We start from the raw sequence: 22742 nt of genomic DNA, 5'->3' as shown, positions 1-22742 counted from the left end.
TTAACCTTACCTTTTTGAAATAATTCATAATTGCATAGGTGCAAAATTATGTAGTGTGACGAAGTATTTTGTAAAGGGCTGAATGAACCTGTTCTGAAGATCACGGAATTGAAGTATGTGGATTTTCTGTGGTGTGTTTCTGAAGATGTTTACATTTGAATGCATAACATAAACTTAGGTCCAACATAGTATTAAAAACAAACACAAGGAAAAGATTCAGTTTTCCTATGTTATGGAGGGCAGTTTATTTCAGTAGAGCAAGTTCTTTGTTAAATTGTCGCTTAATAGTATAATCTTATTCCGCATCCATCATAACTAGAAAACTGCAAGTGACAAAACAAATTTAAAGAGCAGAGCAGAATTTTGAACAGGTTTGAATTTCAGCTGTCTCTGATGGCAGGTAAATTCCTTGGAATTTATTAGAGCCATGCATTGATATGAATGATTCCAAGAAAACCTAATGTTCACTCACTGTTGAAACACAAAAGGGTGAAAAGGGGCAGACTTTGCTATTACCAGGAAATAGTTTCATGGGTTTTGTCTTTGTTTAAAATATATCCAGCTCAGCTTTTCCTGGAAACCAGTGTTGTGTAGCACATCCTCTCTGAAACATTACTGGTCTGTTTTAGGCATGGGTAAATAGCAGGATTAACAATTTTCAATTACCCTGGAATCAATTTGTGCATACCCAATTTAATGCACTGTCTGGTCATAAAATATGGTTGAATCTGCAAAATGCTTCCACGATCTTACAGGCAGGATGAAAATAACTTTTACCTTTCCTCCAGTCCGATTTGCCTTTCGATTACCTTACATGTTTTATGTTTGGGAGTGACTCTAAATGGGGGTGGTAACTCTCTAGTATACTGCTTCATGCTTTGTAGCTTGCCCAGCTAGAACGTGTTTCTAGCATGTGAGGTTTTCAAAGACATATTCACAAGAGTTCAGCTGTAGGAATATAGGGGCAATAAACTGGACTTGTTTGTTCAGTGTTGTCTTAGCATCTGTGTAACTCATCAGGGGCCTCCTGATGATACAAAGGCTACTCTCAGTTATTGCTCCACTTTCTTGACTCATGTAACAGTGAGATTAAACTAGTCTTTCTGCTTCCTTTTTAGAAGCCTAGAATTTGTTGAAATTGTCTGCTGGCTTTCTGTTCAGAGTCAGTTATGTGTTATCAGAGAGCACATTATGTGAATTGAAGATAAGCCCTGCTGGTGCTCATGGCACCATTTGTTAGCATAGGTGCAATACTGTGAAAACTTGGCACTAAAGAAGTAGCATAATCACTGCATTTGCATGTCCCTGTGCCCTGAGCTAAAGACTACAGAGCTCTCATTATTACCTTCCCTTGTTGCAATATTAATTTAGAGTATGATGAAATAATGGATTCCCAAATCACCTATGCCAAGGTGTTGCACCCCAAGGGAGAATTTTATTCTTCCCTTGACTGGCTGTGCTTTTCATTGAAATTGCTATGCTTTTCAGGCTTCTAGGAGACCCCTAGTACTTCAGTTTCTTCATCAGGCGTCCCCTCAATATGGGATGTTATAGGCTGAAATTGACAGGAATAGAGCTATTTAGGATTTTTTAGCTCCATAAATGAAAAAAACTTGCTGATTTTGCTCCCTCTTTTGGGTACGGTGTTGCTCAGAAGATTGCTCAAAGAAGCATTTCCTAGAATATTTTTCCTCTGAATGAAATTGTTTCATCTCAGACTGATATTTTAGGGACCCTTACAGCTAGGAAGAGTGTTGGATCTGAAATAAGATGAGAACTTGATAGAAAAATAACAAGATCTGAAGGCAGTTTAAAGGTGATAGTGGTTGCTTCCAGCTCTAGGACACTGTTGCAGCTGAGCACTGTGGCTGCATATGTCAAAAATTTGAAATCACAGAATGTGCTAAGTTAGAAGGCACTCGCAGGGACATTGAAGTCCAGCTCTTAAACTTGCATAGGACATCCCAAAGAGTCACACCATGTGCCTGAGAGGGTTCCAGACTTCTCAGTCTCTGTCTGGCTTGGTGCTGTGACCACTTCCCCTTGGGAGCCTCTTCCAGTGCTCTCTGGGTGAACACTCTCTAGGTGAAAGGTATGGATTGATAGAGTTCATCCCTCCCTTCCTCCCCAAGTGTTTATTTTTTATGGTTCAAAGATTGAAAACACTAAATTAGCATGATAATTCAAGTGGTCTATTTGTTGTACTATCTATTCTTCATCTGGAATGCCACACTGTAGAAGGATGGAGGAGGTAAACAAACAAACAAACAAACCAACCAGCAGACCATCTGCTCCTGTATGCCAGCTCCAAATGAGGTCTCTGCAACTCCAAAAGACAGTACCAGTTTATGAAGGCACAATATCCTTATCCTTTGTTTTTTACATTCTCAGATGTGTGGGTTGTGAGAACCCCTCAGTGGGGTTAGGATCACTGAAGAAATAGACAATTTGTTTTTGCATTATGCCAAAATAACACTTCCTGCCTGCCCTATGCAAAGGAACTTTCTCATGAGACCTATCTGAGGGTGGTTTGTTGGAGGGAGCAGTACATGTATAGATAACAAAGGAGTTGATAGTATGCTGATACCTACACTTAAAGCCCTTTACTACAATCCTACGACTTAATACTCCAAAAAACTAAAGCTCGTGTCCCATATTAAACCTTAATTCCCTTACCCGTAATTTGTTCCTTGAATTCTTGTTGACTTTTAAAACATATTTTTTCTTTGTCATAATCCAGTAGGTTCAGAGAACTTCTCCACCTCACAGTAACTTTAAACTTAGTTCTAATACTGGCTTTTAAGGTCATGCTTGTGTTACATATATGGTGGTGCCAGGCTGTTGTGGATGATTGTCCTTATGTCACCAGTTGAGCTTGTTACTGTTCTGGCTTTGTCAGTTTGGGTTTCAAAAGAAAACTCATCTGATGAGTAATCTGAAGTGGGATTGGGCTGTATCAACCCAGGCATACCTGCTTGAGTTGGTATAATGACTCATTTCCAGCCTCCCCATACTAGCCAAGAACCTTGGCTAAAATACCAGTTGTTTCTTGGCTAACATAGTTGATGTGCTTGGATAACTGTTGCAAAGCTGAGCTCTTGTATGTAGATGGTTAAGAGGAGTTGAAAATACTTAGAAGCATTGCAGTAGATTATAATTAGACTAACAAATCTCTCAGTTTAATGTGCCAGGGTTTCTTTTTGGTCTCACTTCCCCTACCCCCTCTACAAGTAACATAGCAGAGGGTTTGAAACAATTGTAGGTAATTATTTTGATTTTGTGTCATGAATTCAGACAGGAACATGGAAGAAACAATTGCCCTTCTGTGCATCTTAGGACCTAGAAATTTTATTCCCACTGTCTGTCTTTGAGAAAGGACATACTTGTGATTCTCTGAAAGAGTGATTGTTAGCTAAATTTGGGTTGTTTTTCCATAGTTGAAATTATGGAAATTAATATCTTTGTGCCTTTTTGACACAGGCAGATCAGAAGTGGGTTTAGGTGCAGCTGTATCTGCTTTGAAGTTGTCAGGTTTGGGCTTGGTCTTTTCTGTGCAGCTGCTGGTAGGAGGATGCAAAGGTGTGGTCCTAAATGTTCCTTTACTCCAAACTGCAAGGACAATGTTGTTAAATCATTAAAATAGAAAGGTAATGAAAAAAGTACTCCTCCTGCAGGCAAGCATTGTAAGTAAGAGCTTGTAAGTGCCTGTTTGTGTTTTTATTAAAAATCTCATTAAAAATCATGAATGCTCCCAGTTTTGCTTCAGTAGTACAAATGTCTGACACTATAGTACTTGGTGAGATACTCTGCCTTTCTTATATTGTCACCAAAAATAAAATTCCCATCACAATGTTTGCATTTTTCTTGTGAAAAACAGGAAGCAATGCTTGTCTGGTTCATACCTTTGTAATAAATTTTGCTTTTTCCTTCTGTAGATGATTAAAAAGGTGGTGATTTTTTTTTTCCCCAACAGAAGCAAATGAATTATGCATTCTTATCTCTACTAAATGTCAAACTTTCTTTAATTAAATAGTAAAAAGGAAATCTTGTGACTTTGGGGCAAGAAAAAAATGTAAAGTGCTCAATGTCCTTGCTGCCACTGTTAGTTTGACATTCCTGTGTTATCCATTCAAGGCAGTCACTTACCTTTCCTGGAAAACATTGGAAGGGAAGCTAAAATTCAGGAAAGGCTCATTCATAAAAATCATGTGGGACTTCAGTGTTGATAAGCTGTGCAGAGAGAGGTACGATAATGCAGTTTATTAGCTTCTATTGAAAACAAAAAATTGTGGAAGGTTCTAATTGTAATGTGTAAAATAATGCTAGTGATGCTATATTAAATGCATTCATTATGCACAGAATAAAATATGACAGAGCATCTTAGTTTTCAAAGTCTTTGTGTATTCAGTACAGCAATGTTTGGTGCTAAAAAGCCATTTCATGATCCCATGCTCTGCTTAACTTGAAGGCTGACTATACCTCTCCTGCAAAGATTATATGCCCACAATTTAATGAAGGGGGTTATTTTATGTTTTGTGGTTTTTTGAGTTTTTTTCATTACACCAGAATGACAGAAAATAATTATTCCTGCTACTCTTATTTTACTGTCACATATACTTTCCTTTTACTTAGAGTGCTTTTGATGTGTTTCAGGACTTTGTCCCATTGTACCAGGACTTTGAAAATTTCTACAACAGAAACCTCTACATGCGCATTCGGGACAGCTGGAACCGTCCAATCTGCAGTGTGCCAGGGGCCAAAGTGGACATGATGGAGAGAGTTTCCCATGACTATAACTGGACATTCACGTGAGTCAAAATTGCAAGACCTGTCTTGAAATATAGGGTCTCTAAGAGCAAGTTGCAGGCTGTGAGGTTAAAGGAGCAGTGAATTATGAGCTTTATTATGAAAGTTTGAGCTTTCTAGCAGCTTGAATCAATGATTTTTGCTCTTTTGAACTGCATTTAGCCACCAAAGTGATGATTTGTATATAATCTTTTGGCTGCTTTACTGTATTAAGATTTCCTGGGCATACACCTTTAACAAAATTAATACCTTTGTGCATGATGACAAGTGCCTGCTGTGGATACATTGGATTGCACTGCTGCTTGTGACTTGGTCTTGATTTAGAAGTTCTGCCACTTGAAGTGAATGCTGCTGTCTGAACTGAATTTAACAGAATTGTTTTGAGTCAGAACTGAAGTAGCCTGTAGAAACAAAATGAGAAATACAATAAAGCATTTTTACAAATTGGAAATGACATATCACAGGTTTGATGTGAAGAGGTTTGCAGCACAGTATTTGGTGAAACTAGTTATGTCTCTTCTTGGGTTTCAAGGGCAAAAGAATTAAAATGAATTTTTTTCTGCTAAACTGCTTCCCTATTCTCCTTGTCACGTATTGTTAGCACAGAAGTGCCAAATGTGTTTCCTTTCTGTGGTCAGAGGATATCCCGCTTGAGGCGCTGCCAAGTTAATTGATCTAGAGATGTCATTTTGTAATTGAAAGAAAAATTGTATGTTTCTGGGATTGAGGGAGAAACAGAGCAACAGATGGTTGGAGAAGCCTCAGTTTCATGTGTGATAGCAAATTCACCTGTAAATGGAAACTCTTCTGGGAATTAATTTGAGGATGTAAGAGAGGGAGAGAATCTTTTTAACTGATTGTTGCAGTTTGATGATGAGAGGCAGTACTGAAATAATTTAATGGTTGGCTCTATTGAGTTTTAATATTTCAGTGTATAGTCTAGGGAAGTGAAATAAAAATCTTCTGGTGTAAATAATGTTTAAAATTTTGGGTGCCCTAACTTGTGCTGTTTTTAAAACACAGATACACAGGGAGAGTGATAAAAGACATCATAAATATGGGTTCCTACAACTACCTTGGGTTTGCACAGAATACTGGGGCTTGCCAAGAAGCAGCTGCTAAAGTTCTGTCCCAGTATGGAGCTGGGGTGTGCAGCACTAGGCAGGAAATGGGTAAGTTGAGGATGATAATATGTTCCCTGAATGTTTATTTCAAAGTCTGTATCTTATTACAGGTCTTTAAAACATTAGTTGTTACAGCATTGAACTTTAGTCTAACTGATAAAGCTTTTACTTCAGTGAAGACAAATTGACTTCCTGGATTTAGTTTATGTTGCACAGCAGTTGTCTTACTTATGTGTTCATGTATGGGGTTTTTTTTTTCAGTGGTCCCCTATGGGCCTTTAAATAAAGTACAGCTTAGTTGGTGGAAATTCTCTTTGTAGAATTTAGCAATAGTGAAAGCTTTTCCTTACTCTGAGCTTCCCATTTGTTTTATGTGCAGGAAACTTGGACAAGCATGAGGAGCTGGAAAAGCTAGTTGCCCGGTTCCTAGGTGTGGAATCTGCAATGGCATATGGAATGGGATTTGCGACCAACTCTATGAACATTCCTGCTTTAGTTGGCAAGGTATGGCTTAAGTCATGGACAAAAGCTCACCTAACAAAGATTCTAGTGGTTCATTTTTCGAAAAGCTACTTGTTTGCATTTGTTTGTTCTCAGTGGGAGCCCCTGCAGATATTCTCTGTGGAAACTGTAGGTCACAGTTGGTAGTATGCACCTCTAACCATTGCGAAAGTCTCTTGGGGAAGCAGCATCCATGAGACCAGTAGCAGCCCAGAGCTTTCTCTTGGAAGAAAGCCTGGCATGTTAAGGCTTGCTTCCTCAGGCTACTCCTTGGTGTGTGAAATGGTGGCTGATTAACAGACTGATTGGCTGAAGGTATTTTGGTGCTTTTGAAACGCTAAGAACCAACTGTGTCAGCTACACAGATAAGCTGAATTGCATGTTGCTACATAGAGAATTTATTATCTTTGAGTGACAGCTAAAAATCTTTCCTTTGAAGAAGTAGAAAGGTTGTTTGAGGGAAATAAAGTTAACTGTAAAGCATGATGTTCGCTGTATGCATAAAACAGTAGACAATTAGTCTGAGTGTCCAGTATCTCCAATAGTGCTATTTTAGTTATTAGAAAATTAAATAAAAGCGAAATTTTTCTTTGCCTCTTCTGATGCAAAATACACATTCTCTTAGCTCCTCCTTAGAGTAAAATAGTGCAAGTACTGGAGCAGGTCTCTTTTTTTTTTTTGGCACATGATTCACTGTCAGCCTAATTCTGCTAGTCTATTGGAATTCTTTGTCCCTGTGTTGTGAATTGTTTTCCTTTAATTTATTTATTTTTTCACTTCCTGAGATTACTTCCTTAATCTTCCATATGTGATATCCACAGATGATAAATTTGCTGCTTTGTTCTTCCTGGCAACTTTTCTTCCTGGTGATTGATTCTCTTTTTTCCTGCATGTTTGTTTTTTGGTTTTTTTTAAAAAGGAAGTAGCACGGTCTACATAATATGCCTTTTCTTTTGGCCTGTTAAGTTTGAAATATCAAATGCTTTGCATATTAAAAAAAACTTTTGGGTCTGATGCTAGAGAGAAATTCTGTGGTCCAAATTTAATCTTTCTTGAGTCAAATACTTCTGCAGTGCTATGAATCTGAGCAACATATGTTACTTCTGAAATATCTTTTACCTGCATTTTTTGTCTCTTTGTCTTTCCATATCTCTCCTGTTTTATGTTCAATGGAAAAATGATTCATGATTTCTGTGAGGCCTTTCAGATTTAGTACATGCTGTCAGGTACATTTAAGTAGATAGCTCATTGTCACTACAAATTACTCATTCCTACAAATTTACTCAATCTTTTTTTTTTTAATGTGAAGCCCACTGTATATCTTCAATACCTTATGAGAATACCCTTGAGATACTTTACTCATATCCTGTGTTTTCACCTTTGAACTTCCACAGCTTTTACAACCATTGAGAAAGTCTGAACAGTAAATTTCAAGGCATGTAACATACCTTTTTTATGCTGCTCACGTTAGTAAGCCAACTCTTGTCATAAATGGGTACAGCAATCCCTACTGGGTTAGTCATGAAGATACGTAGTTTCTTGTGCACTTGAAATAAAGTACTAAGAAGCTTTTGCCTCATAACAATACAAGTGCCCTTATACTCAAGTGAATACTCCAAACAGAAATTGTGCTCTGGTAGAGAAGAGAGTTCTTGTCAAATGAACCCTTTTGCAGTTCAGAATGTTCACTGAATGTTTTTTTTTTTGGCTGTCTGAAGTTGCTTCTCACTGCGTTTGATTTCTTCATTGTCTGCAAATAAGGACACATGAATCCTGAATTTTGGCACCACCCAGTACACAATTAATTGCGTGTGTACTACCTGTTTGGCAATGCTTTGATAGTCCTCAGTAAAGCTCAGAGATTCTCATGCTTGATTAAACTCTTGGGCTTTTTTATTTTAAATACTGTTTGTGTCTTTTTGCGTGTCCTACTTATATTTTCAACTGTAAATCTGCTTGGAACACAAGATATCTTCCAAGTTAATAGTGTCTGGGCTCCTGGATTGCTACTTAATTAGCTAAAAACAAGCTACTGCGTATAGTTGCTCACATATACTGGACCACCTGTTCTTTTTCAGCTCTGTGGAATCCTGAAGCACTTAGTTTATGTTCCTACTGATTTGTCTTTCAATAACAACATACACAGTCTGACTAGATCCATGTCTGTGCCATAATTTGATCAGTATTAGTCAGCAAAAGGAATTCAAAAGCTTCATCATTATTTAATTTATCTTTGTTCACTATGCCTTGTTAACAGCAGCCTCTACTAAGCAGATGCTGAAAATAAGTATAGTTGGTGTAGACTGAAAGTTGTACTTCAGCAATTAAAGTTAAAAGATGCAATTAAAACATCACTAAAATCATGTCTTTCTGCACCTGGTGGTTTTCAGCAGCAGAGACTCTCTTTGCAGCCAAGCTGTCATGTGCCTGATACAGTCACTGCCAAGTATGCTGAGTCTAGACCACAGATAATGTGATTTTGAGGGTTATGTAGTCAGAAGTTGCTAGACCATTTGAGGCTAAGGTAGACTCTCAAAATTGCCTGTTTTGGATTAAGTATCATTACTATAGTCAGTATAACTAGGTAATAACACCATTCTGTACTGCCTTTAGGACAAAGCTTTTCATCATAGCTCTGGATGGAGAGAGACTAGACAATTGAGTTAGAACAATGATGCTTGAAGGATATTTTTTTGTTATAAGAAAGCACATTAATTTCCACATACAGGTGAATTGTAAAACTAAGTGCTTAGGACTGAATTACACAATTCATGTATGTAGCACTCCAGCAGAATGTGTCATTCACTTCAATTGGTCTTGCAGGATATGGTGGTAAGCCTGAACTTCACTGACATATTTTTCTAGAGCCCAAGTAATGTTATCTCCAGTTCCTGTTAGCCTTGTCCTGGATGCTTTCTCAAATGTAAATTTGCTGATAAATTCAAATGAAATCTTATAACTGTAGTAGTGTAGTATCACCCAGTTTTACCTAGAATCATCAGTGATTGCTGTACTGTGCCAGTGCTTCTTTCTAGTGGCAATCAGTACTAGACTAGTTACTACTTCTTCAGTTTCAAATTAATTTATTTCTAATTGAATGTCCTGTTAGCAGAGGGTGAAAAGATTAGTTTGTTAAATCTACTTTCTTCACCAAAAGTTAATCCTTGTTTATATGGAAAAAAATTTGCCTTTTTCTAGGCAATTAATATTTCTTTTCTTTTTTTTTTTTTTTTTTTTTTTAAATTTATCACTTTTTCTGCTTTCTACTATTCAAGAAGGGTACTAGTACTGGATTATTATATTCTCTTTTTTAGATACAGTAGTGTTTAACAGCAATGTCCTCTGATGCATACATACTCTGTCTGATATAGTGGTTCCAAAGAGCAAACACTAGTTGGAAATTTCCAACTAGTAGGAAATTTCTAGTAGGAAATTTCATATGCCAAAGTCTATGAAACATGTAGTGTGAATGTTTGTAGCAGCAGTATTAACACATGGCATTTGTTGCAGTTTCTGGGAAAAACCAGTCTCTGGCTTTCTCAGAATCTAGAATGTTTCTACATAGGTTGCAGTTCTAGTGTAGACTCTCCTTTGTTCTGGAGAAACTACTCCTGTTGTCTGTGACAGTCCTTGTATAACTATAGTCAATGCTTTTCACAGTCCTTTCTAGTAATTGCCGTTGCAGAGAAGAAATCCTCTTGATTCCTCCCTCCATCAGCTGTTATTAGAGAAGCATGGAATGAGCATGTTTCAGTATTAGAGCTTCAGCATCTTGACACACTTTCTAGATTTTTAACTGAGCAAAGTCACTTCTAAAGTTGCAGCACATTTGCGTAGTAACTGTAGTGGGCCAAGTTTATTTAGAGATATTGTCGCTTCCTTATATATTAATCCCCCAATATACATACATTCCTGTAGTCCACAGTGATAATGCTGTGACTGAATGTTCAGCATATCAGTTATTGATCTGCAGTCATCACTGCTCTCAAAACATCCTGTTTTAATGTTTGTCCAAGGATTTATCTTCTGGGTTGTTTTTTTTTTTTGCAAAAGCATATTAATTCAGTATCATGTTTAATGACTTCAGAAAACTTAGTCAGTTCACCATGCAATTCTGTTTTTCCACTTTCTCTCTCTTGTATATTACCTCCATCTACACGTGGGTTTAGTCAGTAGTTGCCTCCTTATGAAAACAATAGTGCAGCATTGATAAGGCCTTTAACCTAGGTCTTCAGTGTCCTGTTTCTTAGCAGCACTGTCAGCTTGCTGACTGAACTGTGGCAAGCTGCTCTGCTACCTGTTTTACCTGACCACATAGGAGGATGAGTACTCATCAACAGCATGAGTTATTCAGGCAGATTCAGCTGTAGGACTCCTAGGAAAAATGAAGCTTGAGTGTTTGTTTCAGTTAAGAGCAGTTCTGTATTTTTATTTGACTTACTAAGGCTGCAAATTGGATCTTAGCAAGTCATGCCTGGACTAGCTGGAATTTGCAAGTAGTTGGAGTTGCCTGCATTTATGTTGGAATTTTTTTTCTTAAATGATCTTGAAGCACTTCAGAGCTAAATGGTGTTGTTACATGCTTGGTTGTGAAACATAACCGTTCCAATATATTCCTCTTTCTCCTTCTAATTCAGGGCTGTCTGATTCTGAGTGATGAGCTGAATCATGCATCACTAGTGCTTGGAGCAAGACTGTCAGGAGCAACTATTCGAATCTTTAAGCACAACAGTAAGTATCAGATGGTGGACTCTGCTTTTCTGCAGATGCTATAGATCAGATGCAATATTTTCTATCTTCTAATAGCTGAAAATCCAATTTCATGCAAGGAAATAAATTGCTACTTATGTAAAAGGTCAGAAGACTGCTGCTACTGGAAGTTGAATCATCCTGAATCAGATTTTTTTAATGTGTTCAGTCCCAAATAATAACACATTTATCCTGAAGCTGTTCTGGCCTACATCTTCTGCATATGGAGGACAACATGCTACCCTTTGGCAAGTCTAGGGACACTGGTGTTTTTACATGGTTTCTTATTCTACTATCCTTGGGTAGCTCAGCATGATTAGACTATTCCAACAGCATGCCACATAATGATGCACTCTTATAGGGGTCTAAGTGACAATTTGGGGGATAAGGAAGTTTAATTTTAGAACTAGATGCTAACATGCTTGTACAGTAACAAAAGCTTATGATTGCAGATGTCCTGGCTAAACTAGACAGTCATAAATTCGCACAATGTAGTAAAGAATTTTTGGGACACGAAGCATAGGTTAAGTTCAATGAATTACTTGCTTTAGTATTTAAGTATTTGTTTCCAAAATACACAGATTTTTTAATTTCCTAGTTTCATCTTCCTCCAAAAGAGGTATTTATAATAACTTTCAGGTTAAAACTACCTCGGATTTCCTTCTCTTACTCTTGATGAAAGAGGCATGTGGTTGTTCTTGATTAGTAAGAACTACCTTAATTCTTCAGATACTCCTAATACTCTTTATAATGTCAGTTTCTGAGATCACAATGACTCTTGATCTCTTCCAAGTGTGTAGTGATAACAGCAAAACTTGGGTGACTGCAATTATTTTTCGTTCTTTGTCCTACTTGATAGTGTGGATTCTCTCTTCTGTGCTTACTGTTTCTTTTGTGTTCACTCTTTCTTGTTTTCTGTCATTTGAATAATTTGTTTTACAAAACAGTAGAGCATTTGGTAACATTCATTTTTTCTTTTTAATTCTTTGTAAATTTTGGTTGCTGGGCAAGATCACAAAAGCTTTGCATTGAACTTCTTGCATTTTTATGGACATACTTCTGAACATTGCATCAGTTGCACAATTTCAAAGAACATTGGCAACAAGCATAGTTCTGGCTATGAGGAGAAGGACTTAGAAGCTGATGTGATGAAAAATAGATGATTTGTTGGAATGGCTACAATAGATTATTTATAGGAATGTGCTTTCCCCTGGATATTCTAGAAACATTTTAGATAGTGGGTTTTTGTGGAAGAGAATGTAGTGGCAAATTAGAATCAAGGCAAAATGTAAACAGTGGTCCTGGCCTGTCAAGATGATGTTGAGTTCATATTTCTGTACGTGTTCTCAGTCCTACTCTTGTCATACACTGTGCTGCCTTTTTAATGTGATTTTCTTGAGATGTTAATGGCTTCATTCATAGTCAGATATTTAGAAATTTGGGGGGCGGGGAATGAAAGCTTCCCCTGAAATCCTTGTTCAATGTTTTTATTTATATCCTGCCTTATTCTGTAGTTTGTCCTTTTTATTAAGCTCAGACTCAACTTCCCCTCCTTCTTCAAAAATTAGAGTAGAAGTTTATTTTCCATATTTTCCTCTGACTGCACTAACTTTGTCTTTCCTTCATTGAGAGACCTGTTAGAGACAGGGACTACACTGCAGATTTCTTTATCATTGACTTTCTGAATGTAGGCAGTCTTTTAACATGACCTACTTTACTGTTTAGGTTTTAGTCTAGATCTAGTTCACAAGCTCCTCTTGCTGCTACAACTGCACTAGTCTACCAGTTCTCTTTCCATGTGCTCTTTTTCATGCCCTAATGTTTATATCTATCTCTTGCTCAGTACTTGGCTTTTATGCTTTGATTAATCCCATCTTCATTCCTTGGAGGTTTTTTTTCCAGGCTTGATTCCACGTGTATGTATTTGTTCACATTAAGTAGATCTCTAAGGATCGCATTAAGTGTTTGTAACCAAAGCTTGTAAGATTTCAGAATAGGTTTCTACTAACAGTTTCATCTGTCTGGTTTCTGATATGCTGAACATTGTCCTTTTTCCTGCACTGGTGATTCTCTTTTTTTCCTTTTCTCCTTTGGTTTAGAAGCTTCCTGTTCCCACTTCCAATCCCTTCAATTTTAAACAAAGAAGTAAAAAAGTACACTTGCCCTGCTTATTTTCCTGCACTTTGGTCTATCTTCTACTTATCTCTAATTGATTATCCTTTAACTTGTTTTATTCTGAATTATTTCTATCTGCAAGGACATTTTTACTACTAAATTCCCTTTTCATCAGAATGAGATACCTTCTTTTTTTAATTCCCCCACCCCCCCACCCCCACTTTCTTTTTTTTTGCCTAATGCTCTAACTTGTGCTTTTAGTTTAGAATGATGAAATTCTTCCTTGGAGTTCATACAGTCACCTATTCCCTTCAGTCTCATCCATGGGCCTGTAGGTAGATGAAGCCTGTGCTTATTGACTTATATATGGTCTGTCCTCCATGCTGGAGCAATTTGTGCCTGTTGCTGTCTTTAGTCATGTCAGAGTTCAAGCTAGTAGCTGTTTTTAACAGTAATTTCTGGTGCAGATATGCAAAGCCTGGAGAAGCTGCTCAAAGATGCTATTGTGCATGGGCAACCTCGTACACGGAGGCCCTGGAAAAAAATTCTTATCTTGGTGGAAGGAATATACAGGTACAAACTATTCTTTATATTCCTAAGACCCTCCACGTCAGATCTAAATGCTTAGTGTTTGGATATTTTTGCCAAATCAAATGATGAATATTGTCACTTCATAGTTATTTCATCAGTCTCATCTGTTAATTACATTACACTGTGTATGTCTCACATCCTGGGCTCTCTGTTGCTAGAACTGTAGCTGCAGCAGGTGTTATCACAATGTTTCCCACATCCTGATTATATTGTAGAAATTAATTAATCAAAACTGATTACTTATATCAGAGCTGAGGTCTTAAGTTGCTTGTCCATTCCATTCCATTCTTTCTGTGCTTACTAGATTATGCTAGTGTGATTGGAATTGCACAAATTTAATATTTTTGCTAAGAGTGAGTAGAAGCAGTAGGCATAGCTGTGTTAGGCATTCAAATCCTAGTGACTTTCAGTACAAAATGTAGTGTTTTGGAGTGTTACTAAAGAAATCCTAGTCAGTTCTTAGAAACATCAGGTAAGTAGATGTTAAATCAGACTACTGACATTAGGGTGGAATTAAAATGGAGATAATTTTATAAATTAATTATCACTGAACACATTCCTGTGCCCTAGCTTCCTGTTGCTGCTACTGTTTAGTCTGTGTGTCAGCATCCCAGAGATGCTGAACAGGTAGAAAGGAGTTATCTGGGCCCCAGGTACAAGGAGGAGAAGTGCATCTCTGCAGACTGTGATGGGTCTAGCAAATTTTAAGTGTTTGTAATTACTGAAAGAGTGAAGAAATGAAAGCATAGTGATTTTAGTCTCTATGAGGTGGTCCCAACAATTAAATCAACTTATACTGAATTTTTGTTTCTCAACAGTATGGAGGGATCCATAGTCCGTTTGCCTGAAGTCATTGCCCTTAAGAAGAAGTACAAATCCTATCTGTACCTTGATGAAGCTCATAGTATAGGTGCCCTGGGTCCCAGTGGCCGGGGTGTAGTGGATTATTTTGGACTCGATCCTGAAGATGTGGATGTTATGATGGGAACATTCACGAAAAGCTTTGGAGCTGCAGGAGGATACATTGGGGGCAAGAAGGTAAAAAGCTGAGAATGTCATGGCTGTTGGTAAAGTCCATTTCAGGCAGGTGGTGGAATTCTTCATTAATCATTTCAAATTTAATCTACTCCTCAAGTACCCTATTGTCCATTTCTTTCATAATTTTACATGCTAATGCTGTGAAAGTCTACAGTGGAGAAGAGCCTAGTCTAGTAAAATACCTCATAATTATGTAGTTCTCACATGGTTGGTGATGATCTGAGATTGCAGAATGTACAGTAGTGATGTAATATCTTTATAGGAAGGGATAGGAGTCAGGAAGCTGGGATTTCTTGATGTTACTTTTAACGAGACTTGAAGGAAAAATGCAAAAAGCGTAAGTTTTTCTACCTGTTTGGAGGAAAATCCTCTTAGGTTCGTCTGGTAGAATTGATTTCCCCCAGGTGCAAGCAGTTTGCTTTCTGAAAAGACACTTCTTCCCTTTTTCTTTTTTGGCTGATTGATTGCTTTGGTTTTTGTTTGGCATTTTATTTGTTTGAGGTTTTGGGGGGTATTTTTTTGGTTACTCTCTTTCTTTTGGAAAGTACAGCTAGAAAGTGTTGCACTTGCCAAACATCTAATTCTCAGAGGGATGGTGTAGACAATGCTCTGTGTCACCTTTCTTGTATCATAAAATATCTGATCTCACAGATCAGGCTTCTAAGCTTTACTGGAGGGTAAATAAGCTTTATTGTACAATTTTCCTACCAGGACAATAATTTTTATGTATTAATTGTGATAATTACTTCCACCCATAAATGGAGGTGGAACTTGGAGGTATTCCTTGTAGGTTGTTTATTACAGTGAGATTAAAATTACTTCAACAACTTCCCCAGGAAAAAAAAAATCATATAAATCTTTTTCCAAAGGCAGTGAGCTGGTGGTATTGACTCCATGGCATAAGGTAAAGCAGCTAAGAGGCCTTTGCACCTGTTTTAGCTACTGATTGAGGGTTTGCTTCATGGATAAGAGGCCCTAAATCTTCTTACCTAGTTTATTTCAAAGTCCCTTTACAACTTCCTTTCCTTCAACTCTGACCCCAGGCAGACAGTACAGAACACTTCCGGAGGTTTTTATAATACATTTGCAGCTTGTGATAGCTACAGAGCTGCCATTATTCATTTTATGGTAGCAAAGGACAGAATCTCTCCTGGCATTCGTACTGATGTTTCTAATATTTTAGCATGGTTTTGTTACAGTTAACAAGCAGCCTAGATGTGAGCTGTGTTGGTCCTTTGTTCCTATATGAGCTGCTTTTGCCCTCTTAAGAGATGTGTTTAAGGGGGAAATGCAGAAGGATTATTCATTCTCAAATGACACCTACTGCTTTATTTATATTGTGCTGATGAACGAGAGAGATTTTGTAACCTGTTCCTTTGTTTGGTGGTTTTTGTGGGGGAAAAAGTATATTGAGCATGATCCATAAACACCTATAAATCCTGCTCCCCACTATTTCATTTTCTTTATAGTCGCACTGTTGTTATAAACACTTTTGAAACTCACCTTGGGCGCAGGTCAAGTAATGCTTACATAATGCAAATCCTTGTTGCAGTGCACTGTTGATGGTGTTGGCTAAACAAGTCTGTCATAGACATTTGTCTCTATCAACACACATTCTTGCACTGTGACATTATTATGAGTTGTCATGTCCCTGCTGTTTCTTGTACTGTAAAATTAATCCATGAGATACTTGTTCTCTTATGGGGCGTTCTGAAAGAGGTTTTTTCATGGTGCCCTGTTTTATTGTGATTGAAGATATGACAGCAGCATTTCTCTGAGTGTTGGGAAGGCTATGTTTGATGCCTCTTGTGTTTTTCTAGGAACTGATTGATTACCTCAGGACATACTCTCACAGTGCTGCGTATGCAACATCAATGTCACCTCCTGTTGTGGAGCAAATCATCACCTCCGTGAAGTGCATTATGGGTGAAGATGGTACAACTATTGGTGAGTCTTTCTAGCAGTAAACATGCAGAAAGGGGAAGGAAAAAACAGCCTCTATCACTTTGACAGATAACACATTCAGTGGACACTTTCATAATTATCTATTAGTAATTCTGCAGTTGGAATTTCTGGGTCAGTAAACCAGTTAACAATTCTGCTTGGCAGATCAGCCTAATAACAGCATAAAGACTTTTCAGCTAGAGGTAAGTCATCTTAGTCTTGTCTAAGACACACTATTTTCTTGTACTGATTTTTGTTTTCTGTCAAGCTATTCTAGCTACCTTCTTTTTCTTTCCATTGTTTGTCCTTTGTTATTTGCCCCACTTTAAAAATTGTTTTAGAGTACTTTGCTGTTGTGTCTTTTACAGTTGTGTGCTGGTTTATTGCAGGGACAGTACTTTCAATTTTCATCTCAATTAAAGTGAACGTGTAAATGTTCTGAAATCCCTTTTTACTTGGGGAGCTGGAGGCATTTTTCAAAATCAGTGAACTTAATGGAGTAGGAGAAGAAATTTAGCATATTTGTCTTTATTGTCTTAGTTTTCCTGTTTCATTATAGAAGTAAAAAAGGTAAAAATTATACTACTCTCTGGGCATTCAAAGTCATAATGACAGATTCTTGTGTCTTATTTGCCTATGGGCAGCAGCCTCCTTCAGTTACAGCATGAATTAAGTAGCCCTTTAAGCTGCCTTGAAGCTGAAATGGTACAGTTTGCGTGTAGGTTACTTTTCTCTCTTCACAGGTTGTGAGCAGCTCATACAGGATGCTGATGTAGTTTGTTGAGGATCATTAAATGCCAACAGATGGCATTTAGTTTGGAGGCTCTTAGAATTCTAACTGCAGATGGATATTGAATTCTTGGAGCTTGAGGCATCTGGCCACGAGGTGGTGGTGGTGTATGCTGAAGAAATGAATTGGCTTTTGAACATGCATCATCTGACCAACCAACCTGTTTGATAACTTACAGTGAAAAAGCTCACTGGAGATATGACTCGAGAATTTTCCTGTTATAACAGTTTTCATTTGGTTTGCTTATATTATCTGAGAACAGACTTAAGTGCCAGCAGTTGGTATTGGTGGTTGCTCAGTAGAGATATCATCAGTGAGGCAAGTACAGTCTGGCAGCAGCCTGTGTCTGTGCTAGCTTTGAGTGCTTCCAAGTGGTCCATATGAGAGACCTGTACCAAGATACAGTAGGAGGTGACTCCCTGCTCTCGAGTACAGGTATTAAGCAAGCTTCACACTGCACAAAAAGTGTTGATTTGCTGTAGTCTTAAAAGTAATTGTTTGAGGTTTTTATAGCTGGTGATTTACCAGCAGTCTGTGGTCTGCTTAGGCATTGCTTGTTTTGGGTTTCTTCCGCTATCTATTCTGCTCAATGAAGCGGGAAGCAAGGAATGTGTAACTGATTTCTGTTTACAGTATTTAAACTCAGGCATTTTTGCCTCTTTCTGAAGCTACTGTGTGGAATTTGTTCAAGCCAGGAGAATGGAAGTAACTTCCACACTGTTCTCCTGTCATGCCAGCAAGATCTATCCAAGTTGAAAGGCAAACCAGGTTAGGAACCAATATGGCCAAAAAATAAACTCATGTTGCTTAAAATGCATGTTGAGCTACATCCTGCTAATTTGGTGCCAAGAAGTACCTAGGCATTCTAACAAGAAAACAAGTGGTTTTGGTGTTTGATAGGTGTCTTGTTTCCAAGAAGTCTCTGTATGTCCACTTTCTGGATAAGCTTCATAAGTGATGGTTATAACAGCTGGATAGTCACAACCCTGTCAAATCTCAAAGGATTTCTCTGCTGCAGGTCTTGTGAAAGTGTTACTGGCTTTTTAAGCATCTAAGTAAACTTTAAGACAAGCACCTCATAGGATGGTTTCTGCATAAAAGTGCTTTTCTATTTATTTTCTGCAGAGTGTTGTTTCCCAGTCATGCATTTTTAAAATTGCATTAAGGCTTTAGAGATAATATTTTTCTTTGTTTAAGGGCTTTGACTGAAAAACTTCTGTTTGGAGTCTGTGGAATTACAAGTGGGGCTCTGGAGGACCACTGCCTGCAGTGCCTGGTTTGACCACTGCCTGGTTTGACTATGAATAAATAAGGAGTAGATGAGTGCTGGTAATAGTTAACTGTGAAAGACAAGTGGAGAAATAGTGTTAAATGGGGTCACTGGCAAGCACCTCTGAATTGACTGTGTACTACAAAAATTTCATTGCTTTTAAGTTAGTCAAGCTGAATGAATTGGTAAAGGAAACTGAGATAGGGCAATGGTTTTACAACAGCACAGGACTTGGAGCTGGAATATGAACAGTAGATGGCTAGCTCCCAACCTTATGTTTTGGACCACAGCTAAATCATTTAATAGCTTCAAGAGTGCCTTCTTGAAAAGAGCCTTTGTGGCTTCTTTGTCTGCCTGCTTCTGTTTACCACATGCTATTTGTAAAACCTGCTGTCCTCCCTGTCTTCAAATCTTTGTGGAAATTGTCATGTCAGATTGAGATAGTCTGTAGCTGAGGAATAAGTAATAGGAGCCAAGTAGTTTTTGAAGATGAAAGGGGTTTTGTAAATAATTTTGCAAGAATATGTTAATGGTCTAGGTTATTTCTAAATCTAAAGAAGCATCTGAAGACTCCAAACTCACAATATAAGGTGTTATAATTCCTAAAACTTTAAATAACTAAAAAAGTGAATGTCTCAGATATTTTCAGCAAGTTGCCAGTGACTAAATAGGATATTGGTAGGAGGCAGCACAGACAAAATTCAGATGTTATAAAAAACTTTTCTTTGAGAATGTAAGATATGCTTATGTGTAAATGTGCTGCCTTAGTTGGCACAGTATTTTTCTTGTGTCTTGATTTCTATTCAAATTAATCTGTTAATTCTTTGTAAGGTGTATGCATGTAAGTGACTAGCAGACTTCAGTCACCCTGAAGACAGTTACAGCAGTATAATTATATACAAATATCTTGCTTGTTCCTTCATCAAGATTGCAAAAACTGTGCTAAGAGCTAAAGCAATGGCAGAGCCACCTTACAGGTTTAGTAGCAGCGCTTCCAGTACCGCAGCTCCTCTACATTACCAGATCAATACTCTGTCTTATTTTACTTTGTATTACTTGTCTTATACTGTAATTGGCTAGAAGACCATCATGGGGTCTTAAACAAAACACACTTGATCTGTGATCCCTCTGAGTATTTCTTCAAAGGAGCAGTCAACCTCAAGAGTGTTGAGCATGTTGAGCATATAGACTCTCTTCAGAGAACTCAGGTGATAATGCACATTAATATCTTGTATGCCATCACATTTGGCTTTAATATATATATAAAAGGGCAAGGTGAGCAAGATGGAGAAGTCTTCTTTCTACAAAAACAAACTTTTGGAACTGTTTTCCAATTAAAAGTCTAGATGGTTTAATGAGAAAGTGTTGCAGATACTTGTCAGCAGTTTGGTGAATGTTGCTCTTGCTGTGTTCAGCCACAAAATGAATTAATGTCAAATAGTTTTGTAGATAAAGGAGCTTTTTAAACAGTGATAATAAAAAGACACAATAATCAGACTTTTTAAGGTCACAGTATACATACACAAAGATGACAAATTGATTCTTGGAATGGCGTTCTGGAAAGCTGTAGCATAGAGCCACTTGATTCTTGCTGTTATTTAAATGGACTGTAGGGCAAATGAGACAGCTTGGTTCTTGTCATGGTAAATGAGACATTGTTATGGTTTATGATGTTAAGTACTTGACCTCTCTTGGTGAATTTTTCAGCATCAATGATATGGTTTGAGTTAAAAGCTAGATTTTTTGCTTCTGCAATTTCACTAGGACTAGGAATCCAGCTGGCTCCTTTCTGTTATTGACATAAGAGCCAGTGATGCATCCTGTACAGCTGGAGTTCTCTTAGCCTTGTAGCTGTTCAGGACCCACCCTGTTTGTTGCCCCAATAACATTGCTGGGGGCAAGTGGAAGAAAATCGTAAGTAACCCAGGAGAGATACAGGCAAATCAAAACATGCAAAGTGAAACCAGTCTAGAGAATGGTTAACCACCTTCAGAGGTGAAACTTAGTTTGCTCTCCTATTGAAAACTGAAGATGAGCCTTAAATCCAGGTGTGTTTTAAGTTTCAGCTAAAGTTGGCAATACTAATGGCTTGTAAAAGAGATGAACTATTTCTTTCCACAGACCTTAACTCAGTAGTAGTAATTATAACTCTTGACATTTGTAACAAGTTTGACTGACTTCCATGGGAGTTTTGAGAGGCAAATATCCCACACCTAATAACACAGCAATACATAGCATGTTCAGAATAAGTAGTGGATAGATCTTGCCCTAGATGCCTCTTAAATTTTGACTGAATGTTAAGTCTTGAGCACTGTATAGAAATGAAGGATTATTATCTAGCATGGTTCAGTTGAGATAGCAGTTGCATTTGGCCATCCCAGCTGCTAAACTATTGGAAACAAATAACTGCTCTTTGAAGGCTGGTCAGTCAGCAGCACAGAGTCAGATTGGTATTTGTCTCAGCACCTCAGTTGTAAAGAGCCAGTAATTAATTCCATCTCATCAGTGAAAATAGTTTTTTAATTTTTTTTTTTAATTTCTACTCTTGCCCATTGCTATGTGCAACAATATTGAGTGAGTTAAATCAGAGAAGGCAGTTAAATCAATTATAACCACAAGTAATAAGAATGTACAGCTGTCTTGGCAGAGAATTGAACATAACTGAGCTGTTCAGAATTCAGGACCAGTGTTACACTGTTAATATGCCCAGGGAGAAGCATGCTGGGAAAAATAAAAAACCAAAAAACAAACCAAACTAAGCTTAGATGGTCTGCGTAAATTCTGGAGGAAAAATACTGCAATTAGTATTTTAACTTCCATGTGGTTAATCAGGCCCTCAAGTGAAGATAGGACCTCAGCAATTCAATCATCTGCCTAATCAGAGGTTTCTTGAAGTTGGACATTTTGTAACATTACCTTTTTCTTTCCAAAGACAAACCAGAATTATATGCAACTACAAACATAAGCAGTAGTGAAGGAATAGCCCATGTTTCGGCACCTGGAACTGAATTTTAAGTAGCTTATGGTATATATATAAATAAAGTTAACACTTTGCCATTCACTGCCAACAGTCAATCCACAAATGGAAGCAGTGACTGCTCTTGTACTCCAAGGGGGAAATACTCCTTCTGCAGGCTGAGGCTGAAAACATTAAATTATCATTAAAACCTGTTCATTTGAATTTCCTCCAATAATGCACTTGTTAATGAGGTGTTAAATTATCACCTTGGGAACCTGGGGACCAGTCAAAACTAATTTGAGCAAAGTGAATTTTTTTGTTGTTGCTGCCCTTGAGAATATCAAGCTGAGCTGGGAAACTGTTGGAAAAACAAATACTCTGGGGGTCATAAAGAGAGTTTCCTGCTTCTCTCCAGGGGTCTACCAGTTTTAAACATCATTCCCTGTATTTGTACTTCCAGCGGAGGATCTTTTAAATCCAGCTTGTTGCTGCATCCCTATCTCCCTCCCACAGAGCAAGGCAAGCTTCCAGAAAAACTGCTTTAACCTGGACTGAGCAGGAGAAATCTTTCAGCCTTTGATGCTTTGAAGAGTGTTTACAGACATTAACAGAGTTGTACCCTTTGTATTGTACATTGAAATATGAGAATTCTTCAGTGCCTCTTCTTTTGGGCTTTATTCAACATCGTAGTGTTTGTATAGAACTTATAAACCTTTATAAGTGTACACCTGCTTTGTACTTAAAACATTCTAGTTCTTTCTGTTTCTGTTATGGTAGGAGCTATCATCCTGTGTCTTCAAAGACTAAACACTGATTTGTCATAGCAGAAATACAACTAGAAATGTTGTTTTGTTG

At 37.7% G+C, this 22742-nt stretch overlaps 1 protein-coding gene across 1 annotated transcript in view; it reads left to right on the top strand.

Annotated features, from left to right (window-relative positions):
- Positions 1-22742, top strand: part of SPTLC2 (serine palmitoyltransferase long chain base subunit 2) — a 73086-nt gene that overhangs the window by 13803 nt on the left and 36541 nt on the right. Inside the window, exons 3-9 of the mRNA XM_030274767.4 lie at positions 4654-4808; positions 5830-5978; positions 6310-6434; positions 11069-11162; positions 13763-13868; positions 14705-14924; positions 16745-16871. Of these exons, the coding sequence (XP_030130627.2) occupies positions 4654-4808; positions 5830-5978; positions 6310-6434; positions 11069-11162; positions 13763-13868; positions 14705-14924; positions 16745-16871 (976 nt within the window). The remainder of the gene's footprint in view (positions 1-4653; positions 4809-5829; positions 5979-6309; positions 6435-11068; positions 11163-13762; positions 13869-14704; positions 14925-16744; positions 16872-22742) is intronic.

This window comes from Taeniopygia guttata, chromosome 5, assembly GCF_048771995.1.
Source record: "Taeniopygia guttata chromosome 5, bTaeGut7.mat, whole genome shotgun sequence".
Taxonomy (NCBI): Eukaryota; Metazoa; Chordata; class Aves; order Passeriformes; family Estrildidae; genus Taeniopygia; species Taeniopygia guttata.
This window is presented reverse-complemented; position numbering and strand designations above follow the sequence as displayed.